Raw genomic sequence first — 16,114 nt, 5'->3', positions numbered from 1 at the left:
TTAAAATATATATCTTGTTTAAATCAAATAGCACCCTAACGGGGTTTCTTGGAATGAGGATTATTATTTCTGTCATTAAAGGAATAGTTCACCGCTGAAAATGTAGTCAACCACAGGCCATACAAGATGTGGACGAGTTTGTTTCTTCATCAGAACAGATTTGGAGAAATGCAGCACTGCATCACTTACTCAGCAATGAATGCTCTGCAGTGAATGGGTGCCGTCAGAATGAGTGTCCAAACTGCTGATAAAAACATCACAGTGGCAACCAGTTCATCCATCAATGTCTTGTGAAGCTAAAAGCCACGTATTTGTAAGAAACAAATACATCAAGACGTTTTAACTTTAAATCGTCGCTTCTGGGAAAAATAATAACGTTGGACTGTTCTTGCTTGTAAACTGTGCTTGATCTGTGCATATTTCTCTCCTGATTCAGACAAGACGACTTTTCATTGGAGAAAGCAATATTATGGATAGAGCATTTATATTTTAGCTGCAAGCGACGTTTTGAAGTTAAAGTGCTTTAATGATTGATTTGTTTATTTTTGTTTTACAAGTCATTAACTGACGGACTGGAGTGGTGTGGAGACGAGTTTGTTTCTTCATCAGAACAGATTTGGAGAAATGCAGCACTGCATCACTTACTCAGCAATGAATGCTCTGCAGTGAATGGGTGCCGTCAGAATGAGTGTCCAAACAGCTGATAAAAACATCACAGTGGCAACCAGTTCATCCATCAATGTCTTGTGAAGCTAAAAGCCACGTATTTGTAAGAAACAAATACATCAAGACGTTTTAACTTTAAATCGTCGCTTCTGGGAAAAATAACAACATTGGACTGTTCTTGCTTGTAAACTGTGCTTGATCTGTGCATATTTCTCTCCTGATTCAGACAAGACGACTTTTCATTGGAGAAAGCAATATTATGGATAGAGCATTTATATTTTAGCTGCAAGCAACATTTTGAAGTTAAAGTGCTTTAATGATTGATTTGTTTATTTTTGTTTTACAAGTCATTAACTGACGGACTGGAGTGGTGTGGATTACTTGTGATGTTTTTATCTGCTGTTTGGACTCTCATTCTGACGGCACCCATTCACTGCAGAGCATCCATTGCTGAGCAAGTGATGCAGTGCTACATTTCTCCAAATCTGTTCTGATGAAGAAACAAACTCGTCTTGGATGGACTGAGGATGAGTAAATTTTTCAGCAAATTTTCATTTTTTGTGAACTATTCCTTTAATAACCACAGTATAACTAGTTTAAAATGTACATTAGATAATACAACAAAAGAAAGAGGAGGTCAGCCCATTGGCCTCTTCTCTTGCTGTCATCCAGCCGTCATCAAACACGTCCGGCAGCAGAACTGACGGAAGAGCTTCTTCTCACATAATCGGTTCGACTTGACCATCTCGCAGAACACTTCATCCGCTGGGAAAGACAAAGAGAAAGTTCAGATCTCAATCATGTCTAACTCATCGGAGATCTGAATGATCCTGGTGAGTTTGTATGCTCCAGAGTTTCTTACATTTGCCTCAAAGCGAGTCTTATTATTTTCCACCAACGCACTCAATAAAGGCTCCAAAGGGGTGTTTTTATAGTGATGTCATAGAAGAATCGTTTTGGTTCCCCAAAGAACCTTTCAGTGAACAGTTCTTAAATGAACGGTTAAACATTAAAAAAATCTAAAGAACCTTTTCTGCATTTGAAAGGTTCCATGGATGTTCCCGGTTCTTCATGAAACAATCAATACCAATAAAGAACCTTTATTTTTAAGAGTCTAGGATGAAACCCAAACGCCCTACACTTGAATCAGAAGTGCCACTGACAGCAGCGGACCATCTTCTGTCTCTCTTTCTCCTCTCTGGGTGATCTGATGCTCATGTTACGTAAGTTTGGCCAGACAGAAGGTTCCAGAGGAAAGAGGGGCAGTGGATCCTGGTGAAAGCATTGTTGCTCTCCTGCCAAAGCTCACATAACCGCCGTTTACAACAAGCCCTGTTTATCCAGCCTTTCACTCATGCACGACCCTCTTCCCTTTCATCGTCTCTCCGTACGTCACTCTCTTCTGAAATCTTTTTGCTCATTGTGTTCCTCGTTCTTCTCTCTCTAGCATCAGCATTTATAGCTGTGCAACAACAAACTGTGTTAGAGTTGATTTGAAGTCTAAAAACCTCGTAAACACCTGGGTCAGGTCAGTTTGACATGACATCATCCGTATGAATTACTCAATGTGATTATAATAACAAAAAGCTCCTTGCAAAACTTTATGGAAAAATGATAAATATATAAATAAACAAGGCCAAATGGAAGTCAGTGAATACATATGAAAGTTTTTGGCTTTAGAATCAAACAACAAGTCTCATAAAAGCTGACCAAGTTGCTTGTCCAAACTCCTATTATACTTTAAAGGGACAGTTTATCCAAAAGTCAAACTCCTGTCATCATTTACTTACTCGTATGTATCATTTTTCTTATTTCGACAAACACAAAATCAGATGTTCAACAGAACGTCTCAGTGAATCTTTTTTCCCCTACACAGAATTGTCGAGTACCTGATCAACAACTGTGGGAATCCAATCGTTCTCATCATGTTTTATTCTGTTAAAAGTTCACTGCACGCCCATCACTGAATCTACAGTGCCATGGCTAAATCGACGATGCTTTATGCGAGTTGTGAGTTTGTACTCTGAATTGAGTTAAGTTTGGGCGCTGAAAAATAATAAAAATGTTTTCTATTGCATTGTCAAACAGCGCAGTAAACATACAGCGTAACCAGTGCAGCCTGATTCACAATCAAATTACTCTTATAAGCCAGAACTGATTCAATGAATCAGCCACAATGACTCATGAATCAGTCTTAAAGGAACACTCCACTATTTTTGAAAATAGGCTCATTTTCCAACTCCCTTAGAGTTAAACAGTTTAGTTTTACCATTTTCGAATCCATTTAGCCGATCTCCGGGTCTGGCGGTAGCATTTTTAGCTGTAGCTTAGCATAGATCATTGAATCTGATTAGACCGTTAGCGTCTCGCTCAAAAATGACTAAAGAGTTAAAACTTGACTCTTCTGTAGTTACATCGTGTACTAAGACCGACGGAAAAGGAAAAGTTGCGATTTTCTAGGCCGGTATGGCTAGGAACTATACTCTCATTCCAGTGTAATAATCAAGGAACTTTGCTGCTGTACCATGGGTGCAGCAGGCGCAATGATATTACGCAGCGCCTGAAAATAGGCTTATTGGAAGTTACCTAGCTGGGACTATTTTTTAGGCGCTGCGTAATATCATTGCGCCTGCTGCACCCATGGTACGGCAGCAAAGTTCATTGATTATTACGCCGGAATGAGAGTATAGTTCAGGGGTAGGCAAGTTCGGTCCTAGAGAGCCGTAGTCCTGCAGAGTTCACCTCCAACCCTACCCCTGGTATAGTTCCTAGCCATATCGGCCTAGAAAATCGCTACTTTTCATTTTCCGTCTGTCTAAGTACATGAAAAGTGCTACCGCCAGACCCGGAGATCAGCTGAATGGATTCGAAAACGGTAAAACTCAACTGTTTAACTCAACTGGAAAATTTGCCTATTTTCAAAAATAGTGGAGCGTTCCTTTAAATTCAGAAGTAGCACATAATCACTGTATGTGTACTTCAAACCAGCATAATTATTGACTGCTTGTTCATATGACAGAGCGCAGTTAAACATAATTAAACAGATCACCATCCATAATCCATTCATCCCTTCTAGTCTTATCTGAGACTGGATCGCAGTGGTATTTAGATTAAAATAAATACAATATTTAATAAAAATGCATTAAAACAACACACTTAATATTAAAAATACAAATACAATCAAATGTGTGTGTTCATATGTAGAAATATAAATACACAAATAATTGATTAATTATTAGCCTGATTCACAAACAATGACTGATTCTACTTAATAAATCATTCACAAATCAGTGTAATTATTCACGTCTTGATCTTAAGAGAGAGAAAGATTAATTAGATAATTAAACAGATGATCTAAATTCATTTTAGCAGTTAAGACTGTGACTGCTGAGGGTGAGAAATTAAAGGTGGAGTAAGCGATTTTTTCAAAAATGCTTTAGAAAACTGATTCGGGCCGACTAGCAAACCAAACTTGTAGCCATTTAGCAGTAAGGGGCGTGTCTACTCATGATGTGGAGGAGAGAGAGTTCAGTGCAGACATTAGCGAGCCGAGCGACATAAAGATAGAGATGGCGGATAAAAAACAAAAGAGGAAAACGTCTGCGGAACAAAAGAAGGCTTAAGGCAATAAGGCAAGAAGTAGGACCCGTGTAAATATCGGATCAGCTTTCCAGCGCTGGAGAGAACTCGAGGAGCGGAAGGCCGAGGTTGCTTTGTTTCTTCTCGATAGGGGAGTAACACCGTGCCTGCGCCGCAACAGCTAAAGTCTGTCTAGTACACTGGACGCGAAAGCGACCGTTGAAAATCATTTGAAATTTGTGTCAATATGTCATGAATAGAATGCAGCAGCAGTTTTCTGTCGGGGATTTGTCGTGCAGTGTCATGCCGCATCCAGTGTAGACCATAGATATGTATATATATCTATATGGTGTAGACAGCATCACTGATTATAATGAGTTCCATAGTATTTTGTCGCGCCTCGCCACTCGCGTCCGGTGTAGAGACGGTGTAACATTGGTTTTGCTTTGTTTCACAGAACTAATCGTTGCCTGGGTTGCGTACATATGTGTGGGGCGGAGCTATCAAAATAGGGGCGAGACCCTTTTGGGGTAGGGGCGTTTGTTTTGGTGATTTCAAATGTCAACATTGGCTACCAGAAATCGCTTACCCCACCTTTAATTGAGACATGATTCATTCCAACAGCTCTAGTGATCTGCTGATGGATTTGTATCTAATATCTGTATTATATGAAGGCACATACCGTTGTTACAGGTGGCGTTCATGATACAGGTCCGGCTGATGAGGCTGTATCCCTCCTTACACTGCGTGCAGCTGGTTCCAGGACCCTGACAGCTCAAACAGTGCTCCTCACACCTGAAAATCGAAAAGACACGATTTTGATAAATGTGACCCTGAACCACAAAACCAATCATAAGGTTCAATGTTATGACAAATATTGTTATGATAGGACAATATTTGGCTGAGATACAACTATTTGAAAATCTGGAATCTGAGGGTGCAAAAAAATCAAAATAGTGAGAAAATCACCTTTAAAGTTGTCCAAACTTCTGTTCTTAGCAATGCATATTACTAATCAAAAATTAAGTTTTGATATATTTACGGAAGGAAATTTACAAAATATCTTCATGGAACATGATATTTATTTAATATCCTAATGATTTTTGGCATAAAAGAAAAATCGATAAGTTTGACCCATACAATGTTTTTTTGGCTATTGCTAAAAATATACCCATGCGACTTAAGACATTTCCTAAAAACACGAGGGAAGCCAGGCGATCAGAACAGGAGCATCATTAAATGAATGTCTACATCAACTGTTGCATCTGATGCATCAACACCAGCGAATGACAGCCGTCAATCACAAAGTGCTGCTTTAGTACAGGATTTCTGCAGGTTTTTATTTAGGTAAATTTAAGATAAAGTAAAGAAAATGTAAGGAATGATCTGAATGGAACAAAATACACCAACATGGTCTCTAAACATAAATGTCTTGTATTAGCAATGCTTCAAAGTTTGAAAGATTGTCTTGTTTTCCAGTGCAAATTTCTAAAGGCCATTTACTTAAGAAGAAAAATTACGTTGCAGTAAAATTGCAAAATGTTGCTAAAAGCATCAACTCACTTCACTTAATTTTGTTGAATTTCTCAGAAAGCAAGACTTTGCATGTTCAATCTGCATCTCAAGTAAATGTATCTTGATTTATGTTTAGATATTTGTACTGGAAAACATGCGTGCATGCAACATTTATGAATTTAAGTCTTTCTGACTCAATTTAAGAAGTTTTAGGCCTTCATTTGTGCAAGGGCAAATTAAGACGTCGAATACCTTTTAAGACCCACAGAAACTTTGTAGTACTCTTTAGCATTAGTTACTTTATTAAACTCTTGTTCTAATCAAAAGCAGGATTCAAACTGTGCCATAAAACTGATGCTGGCGGAGGAACATTGAGCTCATGCTTATGACACTGAGCTTGTTAATTGAACCGGCCATATCAGCATCTCAGCGCTCTGCATATTAGTCCAGATCATTAGTTCTGGAGTTGAAAGAGATCAGGTATCCTGATGTGTATCTGACAGCTCAGAGCGTTCACTCTGAATGCCAATTAATGCTCATTAAGTGCGCGTCTCATTCACACACCGGTCCACCGAGTTGGTATTTATGCTGCTTCTACATCTGACAAACATGACTGTTTACTTATTAACCTCATATGTATATTAACGAGTTAATCCCTTAAATTCTAGTTTTGTGTGCATATGGAACAGAACTCACTCTGGAAAATGTGATGGCTGACGCCATTGTAGCAATGTTTTGCTATCTTGCACGTTTTTTTTATCCACTATTTTTTACCAAAGTAATATTACAGCAACCAAAGACTCAATATGCCCCGCAATTATAACTTAGCCACCGTCGACAGAGCTGCCGTGTTTTGTTTTTGTTTAGAAGGCTGCTTTGCAGAGCACGCTTGAAGGGTTGCCATGACCACTTATTTTAAATGCTTATTATTTGTGCTCGGCTAATAAAGCAATCCAGTTGATGGAGTTCATAAAGCAGGCACGTGCAGGTTGTGATGTTTCAGTATGTTGCATATTTCCAAGTTTGGATTTATTATGGACTTGTTCTTATTTTTATAGCAAGATCTGGCAACACTGCGAGTCTAAATGTACCTTGTTTACGGTGATTTCTTGCGCCGCAAATCTGACATGTGGTTAAATAATGTAATTAACAACTAGTTAACATGTGGCCAAAATGGAGTAAATGATGACAATTTCATTTTAAGTGAACTGTTCCTTTAATGTGGTATCACAAATTGTGAAATTTTACTGGTTTTAAATCAACGACTGAAATTTTGAAAGACGTCTGCTCACCAAGGATGCATTTATTTGATCAAAATGATAGTAAAAACAGTAATATTGTGAAATATTTTTACAATTTCAAATAACTGATTTCTATTTGAATATATATTAATATGTAATTCATATTATCTGTGATGCAAAGCTGGATTTCCAGCATCATTACTCCAGTCTTCAGTGTCACATGATCTTCAGAAATCATTCTAATATTCTGATTTGCTGCTTAAGAAAATAAACATTTATTATTCTTATCAATGTTGAAAACAGTTGTGCTGATTAATGTGTTTTCAGGATTCTTTGATAAACATGAAGCAAAGAACAGCGTTTATAAAAAAAAGGAAATCTTATAACATTATAAATGTCTTCACTGTCACTTTTGACCACTTTAATGCATCCTTGCAGAATTAAACTATTAATTAAAAAAAAAATCCTACTGACCAGTGTGCGTGTACAGAAAACAACAGTTGTGAACGTACTAAATAATTTTTACCCTAATTTTAATGTCCATGAATCTTCAAGTAAAGCATGCATGCTGTTTTCAAAACCAGTTAAAACACAATGAACATCTTTTATATAGGCCTAAGCCCATTATAATTTGAAGGGGGCTACTTTACCATTATAAAATACACAAGCTCTGATTTACATAAAAATTACAACCTCTAAGGTCATCCATAAGAGCTGTGAAACCATCCTTGACACTGCATGTGTGACCTCTGTGCTCTTATACAGTATTTACTATATGTACTTTATCATTTGCTGGTATACGAGTTCAAACTGAATGTCTTTCAGTGTGGATTGGTTACCTCAGGGCCACACTTTACCTGTTTTTTTACGGCTGTCTGATCTATTTGCCTCCAGTGAAGATCAACTGGACTCGGAGAAGAACCCGCCTCTACTGCAATCACCATCCGTGACCTTCATAAAAGCCTCTATTTGCTTTAGACAGCATTCATAAAGCAAAAGACTGTTGATTTATAAATTGTGGAGTACAGAGGCGTATCCTCTCCCACCGCCCTTATGCTACACATTACAGGAATCTAAAACGCTGTAAATCTCAGCCATACATGAAAGATCTGTGCTGCACTTTCCTCTGCTGGTTCTCTCTGGTTTATCTGTAAAACCGACTGCTTATCGATCATTACACAGATTATACAAAAAAAGAGCAAGCATAAACTAAAAAAAACTTGAAATATAACTTATATAGACAATATATATTTATAGAATTCTATAATATAGGAATATATAACTTGCATATTAATATAAAATAAATATTATTCAATGTGAAGGTGATTTATGAGGACACTTTCGGTGTGTCCCCGTAATTCAAAAGTCTTAAAAAACACACTAAATGGTGTTTTTTTTTTTAAATCTAAAAATGCAGAAAGTTTCCTGTGAGGGGTAGGTTTAGGTGTAGGGTTGGTGCAGTGCGATAGAAAATACAGTTTGTACAGTATAAAACCCATTACGCCTATGGAGAGTCCCCATAAACCATAAAAACCAACGTGTGTGTCTGTGTGTGTTCACATTTCTGCCAGAGAACAATTGTCACGAATCCGGTCCATGAACTTCCATCTGCTAGCCATCGGAGGTCACCCTTTCCAGTTTCATTGACTCTCGCACTACACACTGTTGCACATCGCCCCGGACTACATATCCCATCATTCATTGCACTGATTGCACTCAGCACGGATTGCACACAGCTGTTTTCACTGATTGCACACAGCTGTTTCACATCACTCACTCACTATATATCACTCACTCAAACTACCATTCACTGCCGAGTATTACTTCGCCTGTTAGTTTTCCTAGTTCCTGTTATCCTTCCCATGTTTCCTTGTTTTGCCTTGCCAGTTTTCTCGGTTCTGATCTTTGCCTGTCTCCCTGGATTTATCTCTCTAGTCTCGCCCCTGTGATTCTGCCGATCGTCGACCTACGTTAGCCCTAGGACTTTTCTTGTGTTTTGCCCGCCATATACCTGTCTGCCATTATCTGACCCATGCCTGTTTTATGACCACGTCTCTGTCTTTTCCTAATAAAGAGCTTGCATATGGATCCGCACGTCTCACGTCTTGTCAGCCCCGTTACAGCAATAAGAAAGAATTCCAATGTAAATACCAAGCACACAATTCTTGTACCAAGGCTACAATTCTGCAATTCCAATGAGACATATAAGCAGTAGCTAAGAAAAAAAAGAGAGAAAAAGCCTTGATGGCATAAAAGTTGAAAACAAAGACAAAGAGAATGACCTGACAGAAAGATGTTAGCTTGGCAGTCTTAGTACTTGACATTTTAAATGTACATTCTTTATGAGAACTGTAATGTTACCTTTTATTTTATTTTAATTTTTTTAATTTATCCTTTATTTTACCAGGATAGTCTCAGTTAGATGCTAAATCTCTTCTTCCAGGGAGTCTAACAACATTTAGACCTGCACTAATGTGATAAATCAAAAAATGACTTAAAGCAAGTACATGTTTCCTTTTTAAGACATTTTAAAAAACTTTTAAAGAGGGGAGAGCTTCCAGCATATAACACTCTGCAGCTCGTTCCATAACAATGGGAAAAAACAGAGGGCAGTTTTGCCAAGCTCTGAGCATACTCTAAAAGAAGTTTAACAGTAGATCTAGTGCTATAATTGCAGGTATAAAAAGATAAAAGATTACAGATATAAATTGGTAATTTACCTAACAATGCCTTAGAAATAAACAACAGCATGTGCATTTCCTTCCTTTGAGACAAAAAGGACCATCCCACCAATTTAAATATGAAACACCTTTCATTTTAAACATCGTAAGAAAAATGTTTAATAAAATGCATCCGCATTTTAAAGCATCTGAAATGCATATTCATAACTCAAGAATTGGTGACAGTTTTTGCCTGAATGCAGCAGTACAGTGGTCATGTGAGACGTGTGCAGGACTCACTTTCGGCACATCCTCTGTGTGAATCCTGCCGCCTCTCCTCTGTAGTATCCGGGAGTACAGGTTCGGACGCACCGCCACTCCTGCTGTAAGTAGTCCGGCGCACACTGAATGCACTCCTCCAGTCCTGGACCTGCAAACACAAGCCCACTGTTAGCTCAGTTCTCCATTACATTTGCAATTCATTGGGATCTTCACCTGAGGCGTGTTTGGGATGGCTGGTGACAGAGGCGTGATGTTAACAGTGCAAAGTTATCAATAATCAGTATGAGTACAGTGTCCTGATACAATGCACCATCAGCTGAAGACTTTCTTGTCTACTTCCAGCTATCTGGCCTGATCAGCTCATCTTTAAGATTAAAGCAGCGGCACAAGAGACTTTCTCCTGCAGCAGGTCAACCATGTCAATGTGATCTCTTATAGAGGTGAATAAAAGGTTCTTTTATTCAGCAAGGATGCATTAAATTGATCAAAAGTGACAGCAAAGACATTTATGATGTTACAAAAGATTATATTTCAAAGAAATGCTGTTCTTATTCATCATAAGAATCCTGTAAAATAACATAGTATGGTTTCCACAAAAATATGACGCAGCACAAATGTTTTCAACATTGATAATAATCAGAAATGTTTGCTTGAATGATTTCTGAAGATCATGTGACACTGAATACTGGAGTAATGATGCTGAAAATTCAGCTTTGATCACAGAAATAAATTACATTTAAAAATATATTCAAATAGAAAACAGTTATTTGAAATTGTAATAATATTTCAAAATATTGCAATTTTTACTGTATTTTACATCAAATAAATGCACTTCATTAATGAATAAATGCATTTTCTTTGCTTAAAATAAGCGTTATCTAAAATAAAACATTAAAAAAACTAAAATAAAAAGTACTCTATTTAGACATTAAAAATAATAATATTAAAAAATGACAAACACACTTGGAAAGCAAAAAACTCAGGGCTTATCAGGCGTCTCTGGTGAGTGTGTGTAATGAAGTAAGTTAATTAGTTTCTATGGCTGAGCAGCAGTAGTGATACAGGACTGGCAGCGGCTCGTTCGGGTCCTGCTGTCCTCAAAACAATACAAACGCTTTACTCTTCAGTTTCTCGCTGTGAACTCATTGGTAAGCAAGTTAAAGAAGATATCTGATCTCATTTGTCTGCTTTTGCATTCAGTTCATTTCATATTCTGTGAGAATTACTTGAGTCGGAGTAAACAGTGTATTGCACGGATTTCTCGACTCGTTCCTCAAGGTCTGCTACAGTTTACCTGTCTGACAGTTTCTCGTAATGGAACGGAACTGGACGGTACAAGACGGGACAGAATGAGATGGGACAGGACGGGATAAAATGGAATGGATTAGAAAGGAATGGGATCGGATGGGATTAGATGAGATTAAATGGAATGGAACAGAATGGAATGGAACAGAATGGGATGGGAAAAATTTAATGGAATGGAACATGATGGAATGGAACGGAATGGGATGGGAAACTTGAATGGGATGGAACGAGATGGGATGGGATAGAATTGAATGGAACTGGATGGGATGGGATGGGCTAGAATGTAATGGGATGGAATAGAATAGAATTAAATGGAATGAGATGGGATGGGATACAATATGATAGGACAGGACAGGACAGGACAGAATAGAATAGAATAGAATAGAATAGAAAGGGATGGGAGGGGCAGGATAGGATGGGACAGAACAGAACAGAACAGAACAGAACAGAATAGAATAGAATAGAAAGGATGGGATGAGAGGGACAGGATGGGACAGAACAGAACAGAACAGAATATAATAGAATAGAATAGAATAGAATAGAATAGAATGTGACCTGTGCATGTGGAGCAGGAGATGTGGCAAGGGCTGCACTTCATTTCTTCCAGGTTAAAAAACGTTCCATTGGCACATTCTGGAACGCAGGTCATTCCTGCCAGACTTTAATCAGGAAAAGGAGAAAAAGAAAAGATTAAACCCATACAGCAGTTCACGGCAATATTTCCACAGATTTAAAGAGCAAACATTGTGTAAAGCAAAAACATCAGTAAGACATCAAAACTATCTGAAACATATGACTGCCTACATTTACATAACTTAAGGCCTATTCACACCAAGAGCAGGACAAAAAAAATATATATAATAGGTATTTTTTATATATTGTTTTTATAATTATAATACAAAAAATGAACATTAATAGTAATTATTGTTATTACTATAACAACAGTGGACTTTCCATTATGTTAAATAAATAAATAATATTTGAATATCTGGAATATTATATCTACAGTATGTCACTTTATGATGTGCATCTTTTACCAACCATTAATGCAAATTATAGATTATTTTGGACAAAAAAAGATAAATCAGACCGTCAATTGTTAGTATTAGTTTGATAAATAATCAACCATCAAAATGTCATAACTGTCACAGCAAACACAACTGTCATAATTGTAACAGCTCTATTTCCAAATCTGTATGTGAGGCTCCTTTTAAGCTTTTAGTGCTCTAAATGTGGCATAGACTAAAACTAGTGTTGAACGAAAATATATTTTCGAACAAATCAAGAGTGACCAGTGATTCTCAGTCCAAAACTTGAGTTAATGTGCGTCTGAGAAAACAACTCTGCAGGCTTCTTCACGGTGGGTTGATCTAGTCCTGGCTAAAAGAGCTGTTTTGTTATGGAAGTGGGGTATTGTGAGTGAGCGGTTGAAAATGACAGGCGTTTCAATAATCATTGGAGCAAGTGTGACGCAGACAATGTGAATCTAAAAGATTCCAGGCATTCGCTCTCGATCTGCGCATCACGATATATAACCCTGACAGATTAAACGCCGTTGAGAGGTCACGGCGCAAAGCGTGCTGCGTTTTACCCTTCACAAAACCAGACTGCCTTTCAAGAACTAAAGCCCGGTCTGTCTCAGTACGGCTCGTCTAAACCACAGCAAAGACAGCATGCATAAAGATGACCAGATGTACCCTAGATGTCCTGAACCCACACAAAAACCCAAAGCCAGACTTCTTACGCTATTTCATCCGCACCAGCGAGAGGCTACAGATGTCATGAGAATTCAGAACTCTGTATATATCGTGCATGGAGTGCAAAGAGGGGTCGATGTTCATTAAACTCGATTGGCTTTAAGAGACGTTTAAATGTTCAATAGCCGCAAACATTTGGTTTTATTTATGCAGCAATCAAGCAACAATCCAGTGAGGATTATCAAATGTTCTTGGGCCGCATCTCAACTGCCACACTCTGAGAGCAGCGGTTCAACACGGGACATGAAGTTGCACACTTCTTTCTCATCAGATTGTTTTGTGCAATTGCTGAACAGTTGAAACTTGAACAGTTTTGATGTTTATTAGTATTACCTGAAGCCATCTTTACAGGCCGTGCATCTGTCTGCATCCCGCAAGCATTTCAAACAGTTCTCGTGACACTTCAGACAACGTCTCTGGCCTGGAAAGAAAGAAAATGTGACGTGAAGATCCCAAAGACAAGGAACATAAAAGTAGTTCTTTCAGGATCACTATGGTCAAAGATGATTGACAATTCGCATACAGTTTGGATGGGGAAAAACTCCCTGTCCATCCATGCAGCCTAGCATGGATAAGAGTATGGGAGAGCAGCGATAACCCCCTTAGGGTCAACAGAACAGAACCAACATAAATGTAGCAAATATCATTGATGTTCTTAATGACAACATAATGTAACAACATAATTCAGGATAAAGGAGTCTGAATCAATGAGGAATATCAGAAGGCCAAGTCCTGACTGTGGATGACAGGAGGAGCTGGGGATGGAGGAGGGTAATTAGCTTCTGAGCAACGCGATAAGCTGCTGAATAATACTGAATGGACATTATATTAGGATGTAATGGGAGGCGTCGTATTCCAACAGGTGGCTGTGGATCAGCTAAGAGTCAGCTGATGCAAGCTTGACTGAGGTGACCTTCCAGAACAAACGCTACCCTTGATTTCAATTAAATTATTTAGTTAATTTTTATTATTTTCTAATAATTAATCAACAGATAAAGTGTCAGAATTGTCACAGCAAACATGTAAACTAACTGCAAACTATTCACATCAAGAGTAAAACTAAATATGCAATTGTAATATATTTCATAATAGTAACAACAAAAACCACAACAACAAGATGTTTTACTGTTGTTATTATTATTATTATAATTATTACAAAGAGGACTTTCCATTATATATATAAAAAAAAAAATAAGTATTTTAATATTCGAAATAGTATATGTGCATTATTTTATTAACACTTTAAGAAAATAATACAATATTTACAAGATCACATTGTAACCAACATTCACAAAAACAATTAAATTAATCAAAATAAGCCTTCTTATAATTCTTTTAATATTATTTTCCTTTTTTTGGTGGTTTTCATTTAAATTTTTAGAAAGGTTGCCTTTGCACCTTTAGTTAAAATAAAATAAGTTAGAATTATACAGTATATTGTAGTTTTAAATACTGTAGTTTTTATTAATATTTTATTTATTTTTTTCCATTTAAATCTCAGGTAAAAGTTTACTTATTATTTTAATTAGTTTTTCATTTTTATTAGATTTAGTCATAAACGTGCATCTATAGTTTTTATTTTTTTATTTCAGTTTTAGTTATTTTACTAAGTTAAACTAAATAAAACTTCCAAATATTGCCTTCAGCAACTAACTGAAAGTAGTTTAGTTTTTAGTTTCATTTTTTAATTTCACTTAACATTCAAGCTGCAAACAAACTGCAATCTATAGCCTTATGAACCAATTATGGTTACATTTTCCTATTTAGAGCACTTTTACTCAGCACAGACAGCACATTAAAGCAGCAAATACATTGTGTGTTTATAAAGACAGTGTCAATGACAATCACATGTATCACACAAACTCAAAACACTGATAACTGATTCACGTGCAAATGGACTGAATGCATGTGCACTGACTGACACGAAAGCGCTGTAAAGAGCCTTTAGCACTTCAACATTTTTCCTGTGATATGAAGAAAGGTTTTACAGGTGCATATTATTTAATACACGAGTTTCACAATTTGAGTTGAATTACTGAAATAAATTAACTTTTCCATGACATTCTAATTTATTGAGATGCACCTGTATAATGAAACAGAACCCTGTTGCAGATTCCAGAATTCATTCTTATTTATTTTATGATCGAATGTTTTATGAATTATACATTAAAATTGCCAGCCCGTAATAGCAGCTGTTTCCCACCAGATTTACACACTCTAAATGACGGAAATCTAGAAAGAACAGAAGATACTAGCAGAGAAAAAGACAAAAGCACCCAAGATAAAAAAATACCCAATTTATTTCAGAAAAACAAAACATGTATGCATGATGGAAGTCATCACAGCATTTTTTTTGTTCTTGTTGATTTGTTGTGTTTTTTTTGCAGTGAATTATTCCCAGTGCTGCACGAAAGAAAAGAGAGAGGGAGAGACAAATTTAGACCTTTGAGTTTTATATTACCTATAATTTGCTCCGATCAGCAGTGAGTGAAATATCTGGGCATCTGGATGCAATTCATACTTGGGTATGTGCAAATTTCATCCATTCACGCTGCCACTAAACACATCTGTTCCAGACGCATGGCTCCGCATGTGTTCAGCAGCTGAGGACGAGCGTGCAAACAACCATAAACCAACTCAAACTCTCCGTCCTCCGACTGTGAAAGACGCTCAATCATTAGTCTGATTTGTGGAGATAACTAGAGCTCATCTCCGTCCCAGCAGCTGTTATCAACAAGACGGAAACAACGAGGGACAAACAACAGCATGAAGCAGAATCAATGAAAGCACTGCCTTCTTCTGCTCTGTGCACATGTGAGCCACGCTTCACTGCTGACTAAACAAATACACTCTGTTCTGTGATTATATAGGCAGTCTTTAAAAAGAAAAGTTAAAGCCATAAATACGAATTCTGACACTATTTACTATTAGTTCACCCTCATAGCGTTCCACACCTGTGTGATGTTATTTTTTGGGAGACACAGAAGTTGAAGAATCGGTTATTTTACACACAACTGCTCAGAGTTTTCACATCTGTTAGGCCTCAAAAAGGACAAAAACACTGTCAACATATATATATATATATATAACATATATATATATATATATA

General features: G+C 37.2%; 1 protein-coding gene across 1 annotated transcript in view; it reads right to left on the bottom strand.

Annotated features, from left to right (window-relative positions):
* Positions 1-1,223: 1,223 nt before the first annotated feature.
* Positions 1,224-16,114, bottom strand: part of LOC107563219 (proprotein convertase subtilisin/kexin type 6) — a 104,000-nt gene continuing 89,109 nt past the window's right edge. The window contains exons 16-20 of the mRNA XM_016248034.1: positions 13,339-13,426; positions 11,804-11,907; positions 9,962-10,091; positions 4,928-5,040; positions 1,224-1,431 (exon numbers count right to left, since the gene is read on the bottom strand). Coding sequence (XP_016103520.1) covers positions 1,331-1,431; positions 4,928-5,040; positions 9,962-10,091; positions 11,804-11,907; positions 13,339-13,426 — 536 coding nt within the window. The 3' untranslated portion in view covers positions 1,224-1,330. The remainder of the gene's footprint in view (positions 1,432-4,927; positions 5,041-9,961; positions 10,092-11,803; positions 11,908-13,338; positions 13,427-16,114) is intronic.

This window comes from Sinocyclocheilus grahami, unplaced genomic scaffold, assembly GCF_001515645.1.
Source record: "Sinocyclocheilus grahami isolate Dianchi unplaced genomic scaffold, SAMN03320097.WGS_v1.1 scaffold24.1, whole genome shotgun sequence".
In the NCBI taxonomy this organism is placed as follows: Eukaryota; Metazoa; Chordata; class Actinopteri; order Cypriniformes; family Cyprinidae; genus Sinocyclocheilus; species Sinocyclocheilus grahami.
Note: the sequence above shows the minus strand (reverse complement) of the source record. Positions and strands in the feature narration are given on the sequence as shown.